Source organism: Syngnathus scovelli, chromosome 22 (assembly GCF_024217435.2).
Source record: "Syngnathus scovelli strain Florida chromosome 22, RoL_Ssco_1.2, whole genome shotgun sequence".
Taxonomy (NCBI): Eukaryota; Metazoa; Chordata; class Actinopteri; order Syngnathiformes; family Syngnathidae; genus Syngnathus; species Syngnathus scovelli.
In genome coordinates this window covers 991,873-1,009,965 of record NC_090868.1, presented here as the reverse complement: position 1 = coordinate 1,009,965, position 18,093 = coordinate 991,873, and the positions used below count along the sequence as shown (strand labels likewise).

Below are 18,093 nucleotides of genomic sequence, written 5' to 3'. Positions count from 1 at the left end.
ATGACCACTTGAGGGCAGAATATCCAACTACTGTAGCTCGATGATATCAAATGATGTTTTTGGGCTGAAATCACGATACCAGTGCAACGAGTCTCCAGTTCCCACTAAAAATATCCTTTTATTGAAAACTTGTGAATATGTCAGCAGAAACAACAAGGATACCTTCCACCTACCCTCCCTTGCAAAATGGGACATCTTAGTAGTTCAGTAACAGAAAAACACCTTTCCCTGCAGCCCTTTGAAACGCTTACATACAGTCTACACCTCCTACAGGAATGATGAAAGCAGGAAAGAAAGAAGCCGGAACCATCCATCCATCCAAACAATGAGGGGAATGTAGAACGGAATTATGGGTCATTGCACCATCATCATTTTTGTAATAACAGAAAGTGTGCGGAAGACAACCTGCACAACATAACCCTAACAGCCACTTTGGATATATAAATATGTAGACAATTATTTGCATTTCCACGCCTGACATTTTTTTCCCTTCGTGTCCTCTCCGTTAAAACTAACAGCAGCTCCATCAAAATGACCTCATTCCCTGGCCGGTTTATTAGGCACGCCAAGCGTGCACGGCATCCGGACGCTGGCAGTTTTTAAAAGTCTCAGATGAGTCGGACTTGGGGATCCTAATAAATTGGCAAATGTGTGTGTGTGTGTGTGTGTGTCGAAGTCTACGTAAAGTGCAATGTTTGTGTGCGGAAACCCTTTGATGATGTCACAGGAAGCCGCCCATGCACAGCAGCAGGAGCACATGCACGCTAAGCAGGTAGACGCCCAGCAGCAGCGGAGTGCGGCGGCGCCAGCACGTGCCCGAGCGAAGCGCCCGCAGCAAGCTCGGGGTGGCGCCTCGGCGGCTCTGCGGGCAGGCAAAAAAAAAAAAGAATGGGTTACACGACCCGGGTACTCGTGACTCGAGCGCTTATTCCACTCACTCGCGTGACGCTGCCTTCGGGCGGCTCGATGAAAACGGCCGTCTCCGAGTGATCCTCCCATTTGGATTGGCTGTAAGTCAACAAAGAACATAAGAACATGACGCAAATTCAGCCGTGGTCCATTTTGCTTCCTCTGCTACCGCCTGAGTCGATCCTGCGCTTCCATGAGCTGCTCCTCGGCCGCTAGCCTCTGCTGCGTCTCGTCGTCGAGTCTGAAGGAGGACAAAGACAAAAGTGATTCATTCTTAACCTCCGCAAAATGTCTTCTCTGGACCCGTGCGGTACCTCTGCTGCAGCTGCGAAAGCTCGGCCCGGGAGGCGTGCACCTCCTGCAGGCTGCTCTTCTCCTGAGGAGCACCTGGAGCACTGTCCATGTCCTGAGAGGTCTGAGAGGAAGTAAATGAGGGGTGTTCCTTTTGGCGTTTGGGCGTGTGCGCGCGGGCCTCCTCCAGCATGGCGGCGAGCTGCCTCAGCTGCTGGTCCCGCTCGGACAACGCGCTGAGCGTCTGCTGCTTCAGCTGCTCGGCTTGAGCCATCCAGTCCACGCGTTCCAGTCTGTGGAGCAGAACCGTCAGCGCCGACGTCCGTGCAACATGATCCGTGTGCGCGCTCACCTGATCGTCTCCATTTCCTGCTTGGAGGTGGCCGCCGTGTTCTCCATCTCCGCGATCACGCCGGCTAAGTGCGCGTTCTTGTTCTTCTCCTCAAAGAGCTCTTGGCTGACTTTGATCAGCTCTCCCGCTCCCAGACGAGCCAGCTCCGACTTGTTGCTCTTCAGCTCCGACGTCTGGGCCCGAAGCTGCTCGAGCTGTCGGGAACGGCCAGAATGAATCAGAAGCGTTCCCGCGAGGGCCGACGGAGGGAGGCGTGGACTCACCAGTCTCTCGCGGTCGTTCTGTAGAGCTTGCAGGGCGTTCTTCAGGCTCCACACTTCTCCGGCGGAGCCTGAAGCGGGGCTGGCGACGTTGGCCACCACCTCATCCAGCTTGAGGCCCAGCTGTCGGGCTTTGTGTTCCGCCTGGTCCTTGCTGTCCTGGAGGGAGGCCATGGCCTTGCGGAACGACTGGTTCTCCGCCCTCAGTTGCTCCGCCAGTTCTTTCTCCGCCAGCAGCTTCTGTTCCACGGCCAGCAGGTCTCGGGCCAGCTCGGCCACCCTCTCTTGAGCGTTCTCGGACTCTGTACGCATCAGGCCTCCCTCCCAGCGCAGCTCTGAGAGTTCTTTGGTCTCCCTCTGGTGCGTCTCCCTCTCCTGGAGAAGGTTCTCCTCCAGAGCTTTCACTTGCTCTCGGGCAGCCTCCAGCTGCTCCCTTAACTTCTCCACCTCGGCCCCGGCGTGGACGGCTTGCAACGGCGTCACCCGCTCCACTTTGACCGCTTCCGACTCACCGGCCTTCTTCAAGGCGTCCCCCAAGTCATCTCGCTCCTTCTCCAAGGAGGCGATGCGATCCCGCTGGGCGGCGAGGAGTTGTTTGTGCTGAGAGTCCTTCATGCTGAGAACCTGCTTGAGTTCGTCCCTGTAGCCGTGGAGCTGAGCCGACAGTTTGGCCTTCTCGGCGTACAAGTCGTCCCTCTGGACGAGCAGAGAGCGCAGCTCCTCCTTCAGACTGTTGCTCTCGCTCGCCGCCTCCTGGATCAGGGCGTCCTTGTCCACCAGCACCTGGACGTGCTTCTCCTCCAGCTGCTTGTACATGCCGAGCACTCGGTCCCTGTCGTCCTGCAAGGACCCCATGGCCTTCGTGAAGGAGTCCAGCTTGGCTCGACTGACGTCGCTCTTCTCCTCGGCCAGTCTCAGTTTCTCCTCCAGGTCTCGCAGATCTTCCCGTCTGCGCTCCAGTTCCTCCTCGGCGTGGCGCGCCCTGCCGTCCGCCTCCTTGCGAGCCTCCTCGGCGGCCTGCGAGGACAAACAAGTGAGCCTTCCCAGGCGCTCACGAGGGCCAGAAAGGTCTTCTTACCTGAGCGACAGCTTGCTCCTTCTCATCCAACATTTCCACTTCCCTCTTCTCCTTCTCGTGTAGCGCCACCTGCAGGTTCTCCGTCAAGGCCTTGGAGGCGTGCAGGTCGGCCTCCATCTGCTCCAAGGTCAGGCCGAGACGCCGAGCGTCCGCCTCCCTCTCCCGCAGCTCGGCCCGGGCGCCGCCGAGGTCCTCCTGCAGTCGAGCCGCCGCCTCTTCGAGAGCGCGGAGCCTCTGCTTGTGACTTTCCGCCTCGGCCCCGAGCAGCCGCGCTTGGTTTTGCACCGACTGCAACTCGGCGGCGGTTCGCAGGACCTCGGCGTGCTCCTTCTCCGCCTCGGCTTGGCTGGCGTTCCACTTCTCCTCTGCCTCATGTAATTTCACCCGGCGCTCCTCGTCGGCTTTTTCTAACCTGCGAGGTGACATTGAAGAATTGCAAGCAGCCGTGACGACAAGCAAAGACAGATTTTTTTGGCCTGGCCTACCTGTCCACTTTGAGCCGGAGTTCTTCTTTGAGAGCCGATTCTTTGCCGAGGTTCTCCGCCAGCTCCTTGGCTTTGCTTTCCGCCTCCCGAATGTCGGCGTCCTTGCCGAGCAGAGCGTCGTTAAAGCGCGTCTCCCACTGCCGGGCCTCGTCCACAACTCTGTCTCGGTCGTCCTGCAGCGACGACATGCAGCGCGAGAAGGCGGCGAGACGGGCCAGAGCCTCATCCAGACGGGCCTGCATCTCCTGCGCTCGTCTTTCGGCCGCCTCGGCCGCCTCTCTGGCCTCCAACGTGGCTTCTTCTTCTTTGTCCCGCTCGCCGTAAGCCTCGTCCAGTCTCAGCTCCATCTCCTTCAGCTCGCCTCCTAATCTGAACCTGACGGAATCCAGAGTTTGCTCCGCTTCGGATTTCCAAAGAGCTTCCTTTTGTAGCATGGTCTTCACCAACGTGTTTTTTTCAAGCGTGACTTTGCCGAGCTGCTCTTCTGCTTCGCTCAAGACCGATTTACAGTTGGCCAATTCCGTTTCAGTCCTCTTGAGCTCCTCCAGCTTCTCGGAAGTCTCCCGGTGGGAGCGTTGAAGGTTCTCGGCGAGCTCCTCGTGGCCCAGCTGCAGGGACTTGCCTTCCACTTCCAGCTCGCTGATGCGCTCTTGATACTGGATGCAATCCTTCTGAAGCTGACGGACCTCCAGCTGCTTCTCCCTCAGGAGTTCCTCGAGCTGCCGTGCTCGACTCTGACTGCCTTCTTTGACCCTCTGGGCCGACCTCAGCTGCTGCTCCAGCTCCCGCCGCTTGCCCGTCTCCGCTTCGGCTTCATCCCGCCGCCTCTGGGCTTGCCTCGTGTCTTCTTCCAGCCGGGCCGCTCGGTCCGTCTGCGCCCGGGCCTCGGCTTCCAGGTCGTCTCGCTCCTTCTCCAGCTTCGCCGCCTCTCGCGTGACTTCATCCAGGCGCCGGCGCTGCTCGGAAGCCTCTTGCTGGTACCCGGCGATGCTGCCGTTGAGTTGGGCCAGCTGGTTCATCAGCCGTTCCTCCAAGTTGTCCTTCTCGCTTTCCAAATTTTGAAGGAGTTCCTTGAACTGGAGCTCCCGTTGGGCACTCTCCTGGATGAGAGACTTTTCTCGCTCTTTGGCCTCCTGTAGACGCTCTTCCAGGGAGGCGGCCAGACTCGCCTTTTCGTTGCTCTCCTGGAGATTCCGTTCAAGCGAGGCAAGTTCAACCTTGAGTTCCGCTTCCTTCTCCTGCCACCTTTCCGAATCGAGAGCAAGCTCCGTCTGGTTTATTTTCTCCTGGAATGAAACCTTCTCCCTCGCAGGTTCTGAACCAACATCTTGAGCGGACTCAGAACTTATGTGGTCTTCTGAGGTTTCTTTGGGCTCCGCAATTTCTGTCTGCTGTTGCTCCAATTGTTCCTTCAGTTGTTCAATCTGCTGCGTTAAAGCGTCTCTTTCTGCCACCGTCGCCTCCAGCTCGGCTTTCAAAGTCCGGAGTTCCTCCCCAAGTCCGCTTAGCTCGGCGTGGTCCGGCGCTTTCTCCTGGCCCTCGCGAAGTCTCTCCGTCTCCTCCTCCAACTCCAGGATCTTCTGCTGCTTGGCTTTGACAAACTTCCTCATTTTGTCTTTGACCGCTTCCACTTCTTTGCGAGCCTCCTCGGCCTGCGTTTGGGCTTCCTGCTTGGAGGCCTCGTTGGACCTCAACTTGACGGCGAGCTCCTGCCTCTCCTGCCTGGCGGCCTCCAGGACTCGCCTGACGCGCTCCGCCTCGTCGCTCACGTTTTCGTAGGAACGCAGCAGGGTTTCGTACTCGTCCTTCATGCCGTTGACCTTCTCCTCCCATTCCTTGCACATCCTGGCCGCCTCCTCTTTGGCCAGCTCGCCTTCTCTCCGACATGCGTCCTTCTCGCTCGCTATAGCCTCCATCGCCAGCTTGAGGCTCTCGCAGGACGAGCCCAAGCTTTGGTTTTCCAACAACATGCGGTCCACCTCATCTATGAGCCTGCCGCGCTCTTCTCTGAGCTTCTCCAGCTCCTCCTGCGTGGCCTGCATCTTCTGCTGCAGCTCAACAATGAGGGTCTCACTGGAAGCCAGCTGTTCCTTCTGGGTCTTGTTCTCCTTCAGCACTTCCTTGCGAGAGATGAGGGCTGCCTGAAGCTTGCGCTGAAGCTGCTGGAGCTTGGCTTCGCTGTCCTGCTCCTCGTGCCTCTGCGGAGCCTCACCCTCCAACTTGTCAGTTTTCTCCTGTTCCACCTTGAGCGCCTCCTGTAAGGAGGCTATGAGTTGATCCTTCTGGCCCACGGCGTCCTGCATGGAGAGGATGAGGGCGTTTTGATCGGCCAGCTGCTGGCTTAGCTCGGTGATCTCGCCGTTCTTCAAGTCCAGGAACGCTTTGAAATCCTCCACTTCAGCTTGAAGAGCGGCAATGGAGTCGGCGGACTGAGAAGATGCCGCGACGGTGGCGGCTTCCATTTCCGCTTTCAAGGCCTCTGCGCAAAGCTCGGCTTGCCGGTGCTTTTCTCTGAGATCTTGAATTTCACGGGAGAGGGCTTCGATCTGTCTTTCGTTTTCGCGTAGGGCTCGTAGCTCCTCGCTAACTTCTCGCAGTTCAAGCTCCTTCTGGAACAGATGGCTCTGAGCTTCCTGAAGCTTGCTCTCCAGTGCCAAGTTGGCCATCCGCATAGTGTGGATCTCTTCCCTGAGAGCTTCCAAGGGTTCCTCCGCTTGAGCAGAGCCAACCTCAGACTCCTCAGAAGGTTGCTCCTCCTGAAGATCAGCTTTATGCTGCGCTGAGTCACTCTCAGATGCTGCAAAATCCACCCAGTCTTCTTGGACCCAATCGTTAGCGGAGCTCTTCTCCATCTTTGCCAGCAGCTCCTCGCTCTGCTCTCCACGAGGGCTCGTTTGATCTTCTAGTTGCCGAACTTTGGCGAGAAGAAGATCCCGCTCGCCGCTCTGCTGCTCGAAGCGTCCCATGAGTTGAGAGTAGTCCTCCTTCTGCTGCTTGAGCTGATCCCGATAGTGCCGGTCTTTCTCTTTGGCTTTGCGGATGCTCTCCTTGCGAGATTCTTGGGCATCCAGGACTTTCTTCTGAAGGCTTTCACATTCCGTTTCCAAGGAGGCCACTTGGGATCTTAACGAGGTGTTGGCGGAGCAAACGTCAGCCTGCTGTTCGGCAGTCTCCTTGCTCTGCGCGAGAAGCTGCTCCTGCCGGGTAACGGTGGACCGAAGGTTCTCGATGGCTTCGTCTTTGGACCTCAACGTCTGCGCCAGCTCCTCCAGTTTGGCCTCCATCGCCTCAGATTGTTCAACCTCGGGAGAAGTTTCAGTTGCGGCGGGCTCTTCTTTTTCTGCGTCCTTCATGGTCTCCAGATCGGCAACCTTCTTCATGAGCTCTTTCCGTTGCACGAGCACGACCTGCAACTTCTTCTTTGTGTTTGTCAGCTGGGTTTCAAGGTCCTCTTTGGACCTGCGTAAATTCACAACTTCCACATCCATCTCAGGAGAGGACGACTCTTCCCGCGACTGCCGAAGCTCCGCCAGTTGCTCCTTCAGTTTGTTGACTTCACCGTCTACGGAGACTCGCTCCTCTTCTGCCTGGCTGAGTTTTGCCGACATGCTTTGGTCCAGCTCGCTCATCTCTCGCTCTTTCTGGCTGAGGCGGAGCTGCAGATCACAGATTTCAGAGTCCTTCTTTGACAAAGACTCGCTGTCGAGAGAGGACATCTGCGACTGTTCCAACATGCTGCTCTCCATATCTTCAAGCTTCCTCTCCAGCTGAGAAGATAGGAGCTCTTTGTCCTCCAACTGCGCGCTCAACATCAAGACCTGGTTCTCCTGCTCGGATAAGGCTCGGCGAGCCATTTCCAAATCAGCCTGGAGAGCCTGGATCTTCTGCTCCTTGGCTTTGCTGTCACCGGAGAGTGCATCCATTTCGGCGCTGTGCTTCTCCGCCACACAGCTGCTCTGCTGGGAGAGATGTTGTAGGTCCTCTCTGGCAGACTTCAGCTGTTCTTCAAAGTCACTGGCCCGAGACGCCGCGTCGTCCTTCTCGGCGGTAAGCCTTTGTGTTTCTTCTTCCAGACTCTTGATCATCTCCTGTGACTCTGCAGCCGCCTCTTTGAGCGATTGTAGCTCAGCCAGAAGTTCACTGTACCTTTTCTGGAGCTCTTCTGCCAGAGCCTGAGCAAAAAGGCCAGCTTGGTCATTTTCAGCGGAGGCGCCTTCCCGAGTGACGTGAACCTCTACGACGGAGGAGGTCGTCGCTGAAGTTGTGGAGGTTTCCTCCCATGTCTGCAGCTGACCAAAGTCCTGCATGAGCGAGGGCCATTCCTGCCGTCCGTCCTGGTTCACGGCTTCCAGAAGGGTCCAGCTGCTGTGAGCCACCTCAGAATCGGTGCTGGTGACCATCTCATCAGAGGAAGTCCCTTTGGACTCCTCGGGGGATTCTTGATGCTCAATGAGCTCAGGGCTGCTTTCGTTCTTCACGGTCGCGGAGAGGACGGACGTGTCCTCGGTGACCAAAGTGCTTTCCTCTTCTTGGGTGTCATCCAGGGAGTCAGGAGGCTTTGTGGAATTATCTCCGCTGTCGTCAGCTTGGGCCTGAACTGGAGGTTGATGGACAATGCGAGGTGACACCGCCTCGCCGGCGCTCTGCTCTTCAGCCGTTCGCAGACGTTCTCGCAGGACGCTCAGCTCGTTATCTTTCTCCCATAGTTGTCGCTCCAGCGCCGAGACGGTGGCTATGAAAATTGACACAGATTTCCAAATGGAATAAAAAAGAATGCCAAGCTTGATTTCAAACAACACCTCTCATACCTCTGTCGGCTTCAGAGGGCACATCTGCTTGTGGCTCCTCTGGATCCCTTTCGGAAGTCTAAGCGAGAAGAGGAAGAATAAAACAACTTAGGTCTGGTTGTCTAATCGGAAACATCAGCGAGCGATCTGAAGGTCAGATTAGAGAAGGGCGCAGAAGAGATTAGAGGGCTCACTGCACGTCTATGACCTGCTTTCCGTCCCGTCTTGTCTGACTTTGCAGATAAGACCTTCTCATTAGAAGCTCTCACCGGCTCAATTTGCTGCTCCAGCTGCTGAATCTTGGCAACGGCGTCCTCCTTCTCGCTGCTACTTCTGTCCAGTTGTTCTGCGGAGAAAGTAGTGTCATTCAAAGACCTCCCAAAAAAATTCAAGTCATCTTCTTACTCACCTTGAAGAGCCTTCATGGCGTGTGTGACTTCAACACAACGTTCCTCGCTCTCCTTGTGATCATGTTTCAGCTTAGTCATTTGTGTCTCAATGGTCAGCACAGCGTCCAGAACAAGAGAAAGGTCATCTGGGAGCGTGGCGTCCTCCGACGCGTCGCAAAGCGGTTGTAGATGTCTCCAAATTTGGGCCAAGACCTCGCTCTTCTTCCAGGCCTCTTCCTGTCCCGCTTGAAGAGAAGCCACCTCTTGCTCCAGCTTGTTTACGTGCGATTTTGTCTCTTCTAGGTCGCTCTGGCTGGCCTGGATGACTTCTGACTGGGCCTCTCTGGTAGATGTGAGCTCCTGTTCCAGGCGAGATATTTCCAATTTGTCTTTCTCCATGGCTTCACGGCAGGCCAGGGCGTTCTCGTTCATCAACGCGATCTCTTTTTCCAGTCTGGCAACTTCGATCCTCTCCTTTTCCAGGTTGTCGCTAGCCGCCTGGCTCAGCGAGGAGAGCTCCGTCTCGTGCTTGACGGTTTCCTCTTTGGCTCGCTCCAGTGCTTCCCGGAGGGCGGCCTCGGCTTCGCCGGAGCGCTGGGCCCACTCCTGCTTCTGTTTGACCGCTTCGGCCAGCTCCCCCTCCATTTGCCGGAACTGAGCGGTCAGGATCTAGGCATCCCAAAAAAAAAGAAAAAAGAGATGGTGATGATTCAAGACGCTTCCAGGATAGGTTGAGGAATCCTGACCTGTTTTTGTTGATCGGCGAAGGTGACTTCCTGCTGCAGCATTTCCAGCACTTCCATGCGGGATTTTAAGGCCTCCTCGAGCTCCTCACACCGCCGCTGGGATGCGTGGAGGGCCTACCAAACGCCACAATGATGAGCACCAGCTAATAAACTGTCACATGTATGATCTCACACCTGCTGCAGCTCGGCATCATTGGACGCGGGGACCGTGGCCCTCAGCAGCTCTTCTTCGTGTTTCTGGATCTGCTCCTGAAAGCGTACATCCTTGTCGCGTACCACTTCCTGGAGGTGCCTCAAGTGCTCGGCGTGGGCGGCATCCTTCTCCTCCAGCAGCTTCTCGGCGGCCTGGAGTCGTGTTCGCAGCTCGCTACTGTTGGCCTCTTCTTCATGAAGTTTGCTTTGGAGCTCTTGTTGGTCGCCTTCCGCAACCACATCTCTTGAAAACGAGGTGTCGGGGCTCTGGTGTCGACAAAGAATGTATTTTGTCATTTTTCATCGAGACAGTGTGTTTGATTCAGACTTACAATGGCTCCTTCTTGTCCCTTCAAACCATCAATCTGCTTGCTGAGGGAAGCTATCTTGGCTTTGGCCTGAAGTTTGAGCTTACTAAAGCGAGCCTCGCTCGTCTCCCTTTCATTCTGCGGAGAAGCAAAACACAAAGCATTCTGGCATTCCCGTGACCTTTCTCATTATTTGCAGCTGTTATTCAACCTTGAGAAGTGAATCTTTGCCAGCCAGCTGAGCATCCTTGTCACGGATGAGCTCCTTGAGTTGCACCACCAGCTGTTCCAGGTGGGCCAGACGCTCATTGGCCTCCTCAGGCACTTCAGACTCTCCTGGAGTCTGGTCTGCATCGGCAGGAAGCTGAGGGGTGAGTTCTCCATCTTGACCCTCCTCTCCAGAGAGCTCCTGGAGGACTGTAGCCAGGCGGCTGAACATAAGGATGGCACTGCACAAGATGGGGACACAAATGTAAATGTGTGACATATCACAAAAAATGCAAATGAATCTTAATATACACCTCAAGTGTAACGATGCTGACTCTAAAATTAATTGGGATGCATTGTAGTCATTTTTCTTGCACACATTGACTGCAATCCCTAACCTCCGAGCCATCCCGAAAACTCCCGACTTTTCCCGAGTCCATCGTCCACTGCGTCTGCGTCACCGTGTTCTCCTACAGCGACGATTCAAGAGAACTGTTGCGAAATACAACTTCCGAGCTGGACACTGACGCCCAGAGAGGGCAGTGGATATGTTGGGATGTTTCAAGCGCGGTTAACTTGTAGGGGGACGGCTAGGAATCGTTTGTTTACTACAGTTTCGGCGTCGATGCTACTTAGCTAGCTAACGCTCGCAAATTCGAAGCGAGCGTTTATATCCTCCCCGACGGGGTTAACGTTCGTCGAGTCTGACAGCTCCCTATGGAGTCTGCTCCGCGGTGACGTTTGGGAGGAGAAGAACCTTTGACTCACCCGTCTGAGCGTTTCCCGGTGGTCCTTAGGCGCTCTCTTTATCAGCTATATCTCCTCGGAAGGATTTCCAAGCAGAGCCACATCACCAAACTCTCCCGGAAACAAAACTGCTCGCCTCTGATTGGACGACACGGTAAGGCACCGTGTGTCAATTCCAATGGCAGGTATCGTCATCCTAAACGCAAAGTCACACAATCAATCAAAAATACATTTTTAACATTTTCCCTATTAAAATGAATGCTCCTTGTGATATACCGGGAGTTGGCCACCTGAGGGCAGTATAATACAGGTATGCAAATATTCATTAGGCCAGTTCAAAGGCTCAGTCACGTCAGACGTTCTTTGCAGATGATAAAGAAAATATTCACATTCGATTGATTCTCAACAAATTCTTTTGTTTTCCTTTTTTTAGGGGAAAAAGAATGTAGTAATGGCAAGACACGATCAGGCAGTTAAGCTGATCGTCAGCCGTGGCAGGCAGCTAGGTCGAAGCCTGGTGTTGCTGGCTCACTACGTGACGGTCTTTGCGGCCTTCGTGGGCCGCTTCGTGCAGTGGATGGCGGATGCCGGGTGTTGGACCACGCACCTCACGCGCTGCACGCTAGCCGCCTTTGATGGCGTCTACACGCACCTGCGACGCGTCTTGAGGTGGAAGACCGGTGTGGACTGACCGCCGCGCATCTCGTTTGACTCTGCAAACCTCACGCGAGGCCTTACGGTAGTGCTTTATGGCTTTATGTTACATTTGTTGAATAGTTTTTATCCGAAAGCCAATGCCTTTGACAGGCAGGCATACTATATCTGACATGATGTAATGACACCATTACAAAAACATAGTTTTAGGAAATAGTCAATGTTTAGCCAAAAAAACGTTATGGCATCGCTTGTGCAGCCTTGAGTCGGTTGCGATGATGTCACCCACAAAGGGGGATTTCGTCATGGCAACGCCTCTTACCCATTTTTTATACATTTAAATTCGTATGTATCTTTTACATATATATATATATATTTACCATACATGTTTTGCTTTTATAGCTCTGTGTTATGCTAAAATGCAAAAGAACATATCTCAGCCTTTTCTATGTCATACAAACACTTTGTTTATATTTTCCATTTTGTTTCTGTTGCTTGTAATAACACACTAACAGTACTGCATTAAAAGAATGAATGCGCTGTCAACAGTTTGGAGTGGATTTTGATTTGACGCCCACGCCGGTGGGTCGCGCACCTCCACGCGACAGATGAATGCGCTGTTTTGTTTTGTGTCGTGTCAGCGTACCTGGTGAGGCGGCGTCCGTTTTAATGGGGCTTCTTAAAGCGTTAGATTAGATTACCGGCAGGGATTAGGAAGCGATAAGGGCATCACAAAGTGGCCTACAAAAGGCATCCCTGTGGCTTCAGCCCCTCTCGGCCCGTTGTGGTGAGGCGCCGTTCACGTTAGACCAAGTTAGCCACGCGCCGTCTCCTCGTCATGGGCAACACCACGGGCAGCACGGTGGACGACCTGCAGGCGGTGGAGATGCACCTGTGGTACAAGAAGTTCATGACGGAGTGCCCGTCGGGTCAGCTCACCCTGCACGAGTTCAAGCAGTTCTTCGGCCTGCGCGGGCTGGACACGGAGGCCAACGCTTACATCGAGCAGATGTTCCGCACCTTCGACATGAACAAGGTACGGGTTTTATGTTTACAGGAGGTCCTGCCGTGATGGATGGGGGAGCCGCTTCAAAAGTTCCAAAAGGGTGGCAATGTTTTAAAGCATCCCCTTATAGTCCATTTGTTTCTTATTTATTTATTAACTTTTTAGTTCTTTAGTTTGTTTTCCATTGCATTCATTTAAGGTATTTATTCCAATTCTAACATTTTCACAACTGTTTCTACTTAATTTTATCAACTTCATTTACTGTACGAATAGAAATGACTACTTTTTGCATGATTCATTTTGCATTTATACAAGACTATTTCAGTTATCTGGAAAAAATGGCAACTGCTTTTACTTTACTATCTTATTTATTGTGCTAAAATTTAATTGCTCTGCGTTTCTTGATGTGAACATCATCACGCCAAGAGCAGCTTGTAATTTTCCGAGGGCTCCAAATGATTCAACGCCACACGCACAAACATCTCGTGCAGTAATCCCGCCCTCATCAATATTTTGAAGGGCGTCTCATTAAAACCCAACCGACGGATTGAGGGACATTGCAATTTCCGAGACGAGGTCATTGTCTGGAAGGGAGGGGGAGCCGCCATCGTAATCACTCGTGAGATTAGCTGAGAGCGACCTGACGCATTCCCTGACACACTTCTGCTTGGGTAATTGGCCAATTAGGACTCAATTTTGGGAAACGCAAACGACAATTGGATTTTGGAAACATGGTGGCATTGCGCGTTAACATGTGGCAATGACTTTGGGTTTGGCGCCATCTTTTGGCCTTTCAGAAAACACTCATCAAAAGCACATAGGTGAATTTGTTGCAGCGACTTTGTGAATAGTGAGCGGCGAATAGGCGGGGAGTTACCGTAGCTGTGTTAAGTGACCAAAACGACGCCCTTAGGACGGCTACATTGACTTCATGGAGTACGTGGCGGCGCTCAGCTTGGTGATGCGTGGCAAGATGGAGCACAAGCTGCGCTGGTACTTCAAGCTCTACGACGTGGACGGCAACGGCTGCATCGACCGACACGAGCTGCTCAACATCATCAAGGTTGGAGACGAATTGACTGGTCAGAATCAGAGGAAGAAGAGTGACGATGATGATGATGCTGCTGCTTGTGCCCTCAGGCCATTCGCGCCATTACGGGCAACGAGAACCAGGAAGTGACGGCTGAGGACTTCACCAACAGCGTCTTTGACAGAATCGACATCAACGGTGACGGTGAGGATGCAAAATGATTTTTACTCATTTCAATACTTCACGACAACTCCTATTTACAATTACATATTTATATTTACAATTGGTGTTTTGTTCTCCCTTGATTTCGATATTTTTAGAGCCTCTGCCATTATTTAAAACAGGACGAAAATGAGGCTGCGTTGACTAACACAATACGCAGATCTGTACCTAATATTGCGTCCCGCTCGGACAGGCGAGCTGTCGCTGGACGAGTTTGTGGCGGGCGCTCGCTCCGATGACGACTTCATGGAGGTGATGATGAAGAGTCTGGACCTGGCGCACATCGTGGCTATGATTCACAGCAGCCGACACAGCGTTTAGCAAGGTCAATTGGACTCAAGTACACCGCCGTCCGTCTATGCCGGTTTCGTGGAAACATGCTTTAACATGGACTGACTGCCAGTTGCATTCAAACGGAATCCAGTCAGAAAGGAGGGATTCGGTGGATACAATCAACAGGCGATTATGTTCATGTATTTGTACTCTTTTTATTTTTATAAAACATTACATAAGCTGCTACTGCCCGCTACGCCAAGTAGAAACGGATCAAGGAGATGAGCTGCTTTTGATTAGTGCCTTTTGGTTTGCTCGTTTGTACAATAAAGTCACTTGATCAGCTGACATTTGTCAAGTTATATTTCACTCTAACACTATCCGCCACATTGTTGCAATGAACATTATGTGGTTCTTTGCGGCGTGTGCAATTCGGCCACTAGGGGGCAGTATAACACAGAATTGAATGGACCATGGTGAGTGAGTTAAAATGCACATTGTGAAATTTTCATAGTTTGATACTTAGTTTGACGAGAGGCGACAGTTCTGTGAAGGTGGAAGAATTTATTTTGGGATGACCACACAGTGATCGAATGAAAATGTCTCACAGGAAGTCATACAGATACTTGATGATGTCAAAGTTCACCGTCCTAGGAAGATAAATAACATTGTGTGCGTACGTGTGTGTGTGCGCTGAGAGTACGCACACGTACGCACACGCATACCTGGAAATAGCGCAGATGAAGTCCATGGAGACGGCGCATTTGTACTTGGGAGCGTCCAGCTGGTCCACATGGCTGACCTGCGTCAACAGCTGCAAGGTGACCAGCGAGGAGATCTGAGCGAGAAGGAGAGCCGAGAGGAATGATGACGAAGGGTGTCGGTCGCCGTGGCTATCAGTCAGGTGACAAGTGCGCTGTGCCCACCTGAGAGAAGATGCTGGCGGTGGGCGCCACCCTGGTGTCCACCACGCTGTAAAAAATGGCCAGCATGCGGTCCAGAGAGAAAGGTTTGGGGCCCAGCAGGTGGTTGCTCGTCTTCGGAGACGTACACAAAGGATGATGTCACGAGCTTAGGGAAGTTTCAGAACACGTACATGGAAGGACAAAATGTTTCTGCGCGCTCACCTTCTCATTCTTCTTTAGGAAGTTGGTCTTCTTTATTTTGCCGTGATGCTTTTGGGAAGGAAAAGGTGACATTGTGAGAAGTGCATTCAAAATTGTAATCATTGTTGTACATTTTACGAGACTTAAAAGTTGATATTTTGTAAATCACAATTTTTAGCTTTATATAGAAAATACATTTTGGACTGATCTCCCTTCGTGACTCACTTTGACGAAGAAGCGCTTGTCCGTTCGGGCGGGGTTGTAGGATGCCAGGTAGGCGGCGATCAGCAAGAACTTGGAATAAAACGGCAGCTCCACATGGCTGTGAGCAGACAAACCTGACAGGAAAAAAAAAAAAAAAAAAAAAAGCAAGACCAAAAACATTGGGACACATTCAGTCATTGGAATCAAATTACTCCAATAATTAGATTTAAAAAGATTTTTTAGCTATCAGAGCATTGCAGCCCTGCAAACTGACCTCTTAAATGGCTTGCTTCCATTTCCACTTCCTGCATCTTCTCCCATTCGAGGCTGGAACGCACACCAGGGTAAACTTTGACTGAAGATTTCTACATTTATCGCTTAAAGCACAGGTGTCAAACTCAAGGCCCGGGGGCCCAGATACGGCCCGCCACATCGTTTTATGCGTCTTTTTTTTTTTTTTTTTTTTACTATTTGACCAGTTTTGACTCGTTTGATTTGAAAACAAGTTATTTGTCAGTTTGTTTGGTAGCTTTTACTGCGTATAATATGAGGTGCTCATACATTTATTTGGGTCGACAGTCATGCTGTCCCTCCGAAAGAAGCTATGACTACAATGCAGCCGGCGAAAAAAATGAGTTTTACGCCCCTGGCTTAAAGGCTCGACTCACCTAGATACCTCCCTCAGGTAAACCGTTTGCATGGCTTTCTTTAAGTGAGGCTCGATGTGTCGCCACAGCTTGTGCGTGTCGCTCTCTGTGGCTGGACACACGCACATACACGTTAGCCTATTGTTAGCGACTTTGCACTACTTTAAGTGACTTACCTTTCCCTTCAGCCACAGGCTCGCAGAATTTAGTAAAGTTGAGTGCAGCCTGACGTGAAAAATGAACAATGAGTACAATGAGTCCAAAGCAGATGTTGACTTTTGAGGCGCAACTCACCAGGTGGCGCAGCTCTCTGAGGTCCCGGCACACGGCGTAGAAGACGCCCAGCAGGATGTGGATGTAGGAGGCGTAGAAGTCGGCGGAATAGGATGGGTGTTTATCTCGGGACAAGATCTGGTGCAGCTCAGCTATTTGTAAAAATCATCAGAATACAATAGATTGGACAAGCAAGTGTTGACACTAACGGTGTGAGAAGGTCTAATAAACATCCCACGGCAACATTCGGAGGGAAGAGTGAGGGGGAAAAAAAACAACCTTTGGTGTAGTCGGGGAAGTGAAGCAGCAGAGGCTCCAGGCAGCCCGTGTTTGGCCGGAACGTGTCCCACACCAGCTCGCTGAGCAGCAGGACGCTCACGTTGTCTTCCACCTGCAGAAAGTCATTATATGGAAAGTAGATATGACAAATGAATATTGAAATTAATAAAACCTACTACGAGTCACGTTAAATTGTTAAAGGCTCACCAATTCCTGCAGACGCACAAAAGTCGAGAGCAAGTTAGCATCCATGTCTCGCAGCAACTCTGCTTTCTCCAGCACCTGAAGACCACAAACGCACACTGAAGCCAACAAACAAGATTGAATTTGACGCACTAGTGATTCTTCAGTGTCCTCACGATGTAACGCGTCTGCTCAGCGGTGGCCCGTGAGCAATGCTGCTTGTAGATGCGGACGAAATCGGAAAGCGACGGGCTGCGGGGAAGAGCGGCAACTGCGTCTTCGCCAAAGAAGGACAATAGGACTTGTTGGAAGAGCAGGGTGGCGGAGATGCACTCGGCGATGCTGACTGTGGCGTGAGGCATCTGCAAGGGTGACCCCACAGCTTGTAAACAATTGCTACACGTTAACACAAGCACACGCTTACCTCCAGTTCCTTCAGAAGAATATTCACCACGTGACTTTTCCCTGAGGCACGATGACCGTAGATGAAGATGCAAGGCAAGCTGTACTGCTTAGGCTGTAGTATCAAATACGACAAGGAATTTCAAGCCATCATTATTACATATAAAATCCAAAATTAGTATGTACGTGTTTAGCATACATGTTGCCTCCATGTTTGTATCGTATCGCATACTACGAGTGACAGCTTACCTCCCCCATGAGAGACAGCAGCATTCCGGCTTGGGGCTCCCGACACGGTAGCTGCTCGGCCACCCGCCGCAGACTCTCCTCCTCGTAGCCTGGATGCCGCTGCTGCTGAAGCCACGACGACGACATTTTTCTCCCCACTCCCAAGCTAATTAAGCGGTTAGCTTAGCTCAGCTAGCATAGCTGTCAACGAGGGGCTTTAAACTCCACCGGAAGCCTGGTCAAAAGGGTGAACAAAACGACAACTGGTAGCGCAAATTATCTTTTAACAACATGGAGGTGGCGACGACATACCACGAATTTATAACAATATTAATAATAAACTTAAGTGGCGTTAAAACGAAGTTATCGAAATGGAGAAGACGAGTTTCGCGGGGACCCACAATGCAATAGCGCAATCAGCCAATCACAATAAAGTGTTTCATACTAAGGATTTCTGGGTAATGTAGTTTTTTATGTTACATACAAGAGATTTAAAAAGTAAATGTGTACTTTACAATGAAATATATACATTCATTTTCCACAGGTCCTGGCAGCTGTTTAAGCTAGAAATACCACAATTAATTGTGTTTATTCAGTCATTCATGTGTTGCAGATGTAATTACGTGTTCGAACGAGTGCGCGTGTGCACTAAGCCGCGCGCGCACACACACAGTGTATAACAGGCGACGTCAGACGAAGATTAAAGGATGTGGGTTATCCCTGAAATATCCACAGTGGCTGTTTGCAGCTGATTCATCGTCGAGAGAGTAAACAGACCGGGAGCCATTAGTGTAGGGATGCTTTCCGTCGTTGCATGAATGCATGCAAAACAGCA

At 51.9% G+C, this 18,093-nt stretch overlaps 3 protein-coding genes and 1 long non-coding RNA gene across 4 annotated transcripts; 2 read left to right on the top strand and 2 right to left on the bottom strand.

Annotated features, from left to right (window-relative positions):
- Positions 1 to 93: 93 nt before the first annotated feature.
- Positions 94 to 10,922, bottom strand: golgb1 (golgin B1). The gene is made up of 16 exons (XM_049760791.1): positions 10,773 to 10,922; positions 10,009 to 10,246; positions 9,822 to 9,935; positions 9,472 to 9,756; positions 9,298 to 9,411; positions 8,572 to 9,220; positions 8,432 to 8,508; positions 8,184 to 8,241; positions 3,376 to 8,107; positions 2,891 to 3,302; positions 1,816 to 2,829; positions 1,553 to 1,746; positions 1,224 to 1,493; positions 1,079 to 1,150; positions 939 to 1,008; positions 94 to 862 (listed from the first exon to the last, which is right to left on the bottom strand). The coding sequence occupies exons 2-16, from the start codon at positions 10,234 to 10,236 to the stop codon at positions 722 to 724; spliced, it is 8,430 nt and encodes a 2,809-aa protein (XP_049616748.1). The 5' UTR covers positions 10,237 to 10,246; positions 10,773 to 10,922; the 3' UTR covers positions 94 to 721.
- On the top strand, positions 10,757 to 11,951 carry LOC125992166 (uncharacterized). Its single transcript, XR_007489545.1, has 2 exons — positions 10,757 to 10,905; positions 11,185 to 11,951. It is a non-coding gene; the product is annotated as an uncharacterized lncRNA (long non-coding RNA).
- A 156-nt stretch (positions 11,952 to 12,107) lies between these two features.
- Positions 12,108 to 14,284, top strand: guca1aa (guanylate cyclase activator 1Aa). The gene is made up of 4 exons (XM_049760835.2): positions 12,108 to 12,441; positions 13,325 to 13,474; positions 13,552 to 13,645; positions 13,857 to 14,284. The coding sequence occupies exons 1-4, from the start codon at positions 12,244 to 12,246 to the stop codon at positions 13,982 to 13,984; spliced, it is 570 nt and encodes a 189-aa protein (XP_049616792.1). The 5' UTR covers positions 12,108 to 12,243; the 3' UTR covers positions 13,985 to 14,284.
- Positions 14,285 to 14,480: 196 nt separating this feature from the next.
- Positions 14,481 to 17,750, bottom strand: orc5 (origin recognition complex, subunit 5). The gene is made up of 15 exons (XM_049760810.2): positions 17,571 to 17,750; positions 17,280 to 17,493; positions 17,053 to 17,145; positions 16,805 to 16,990; positions 16,653 to 16,727; positions 16,446 to 16,557; positions 16,188 to 16,318; positions 16,070 to 16,118; positions 15,915 to 16,005; positions 15,521 to 15,573; positions 15,268 to 15,380; positions 15,064 to 15,111; positions 14,863 to 14,973; positions 14,662 to 14,774; positions 14,481 to 14,586 (listed from the first exon to the last, which is right to left on the bottom strand). Exons 2-15 carry the CDS (start codon positions 17,403 to 17,405, stop codon positions 14,541 to 14,543), a joined length of 1,347 nt encoding a protein of 448 aa, XP_049616767.1. The 5' UTR covers positions 17,406 to 17,493; positions 17,571 to 17,750; the 3' UTR covers positions 14,481 to 14,540.
- Positions 17,751 to 18,093: the final 343 nt, after the last annotated feature.

What these genes read in the sequence shown, in the direction of transcription:
- orc5 (XM_049760810.2), bottom strand. Translation starts at nt 17,405, where the DNA reads ATGTCGTCGTCGTGGCTTCAGCAGCAGCGGCATCCAGGCTACGAGGAG. An exon ending in TACCTGAGGGAGGTATCTAG is followed by an intron (nt 15,574 to 15,914) that starts GTGAGTCGAGCC and finishes TGTGCGTTCCAG; the next exon opens with CCTCGAATGGGAGAAGATGC. An exon ending in TCCTAAAGAAGAATGAGAAG is followed by an intron (nt 14,974 to 15,063) that starts GTGAGCGCGCAG and finishes ACGTCTCCGAAG; the next exon opens with ACGAGCAACCACCTGCTGGG.
- golgb1 (XM_049760791.1), bottom strand. Translation starts at nt 10,236, where the DNA reads ATGTTCAGCCGCCTGGCTACAGTCCTCCAGGAGCTCTCTGGAGAGGAG. An exon ending in GCAAAGATTCACTTCTCAAG is followed by an intron (nt 9,936 to 10,008) that starts GTTGAATAACAG and finishes GCTTCTCCGCAG; the next exon opens with AATGAAAGGGAGACGAGCGA. An exon ending in TCGCCGATCAACAAAAACAG is followed by an intron (nt 9,221 to 9,297) that starts GTCAGGATTCCT and finishes TGGGATGCCTAG; the next exon opens with ATCCTGACCGCTCAGTTCCG.
- guca1aa (XM_049760835.2), top strand. Translation starts at nt 12,244, where the DNA reads ATGGGCAACACCACGGGCAGCACGGTGGACGACCTGCAGGCGGTGGAG. An exon ending in AGCTGCTCAACATCATCAAG is followed by an intron (nt 13,475 to 13,551) that starts GTTGGAGACGAA and finishes TTGTGCCCTCAG; the next exon opens with GCCATTCGCGCCATTACGGG. An exon ending in AATCGACATCAACGGTGACG is followed by an intron (nt 13,646 to 13,856) that starts GTGAGGATGCAA and finishes CCGCTCGGACAG; the next exon opens with GCGAGCTGTCGCTGGACGAG.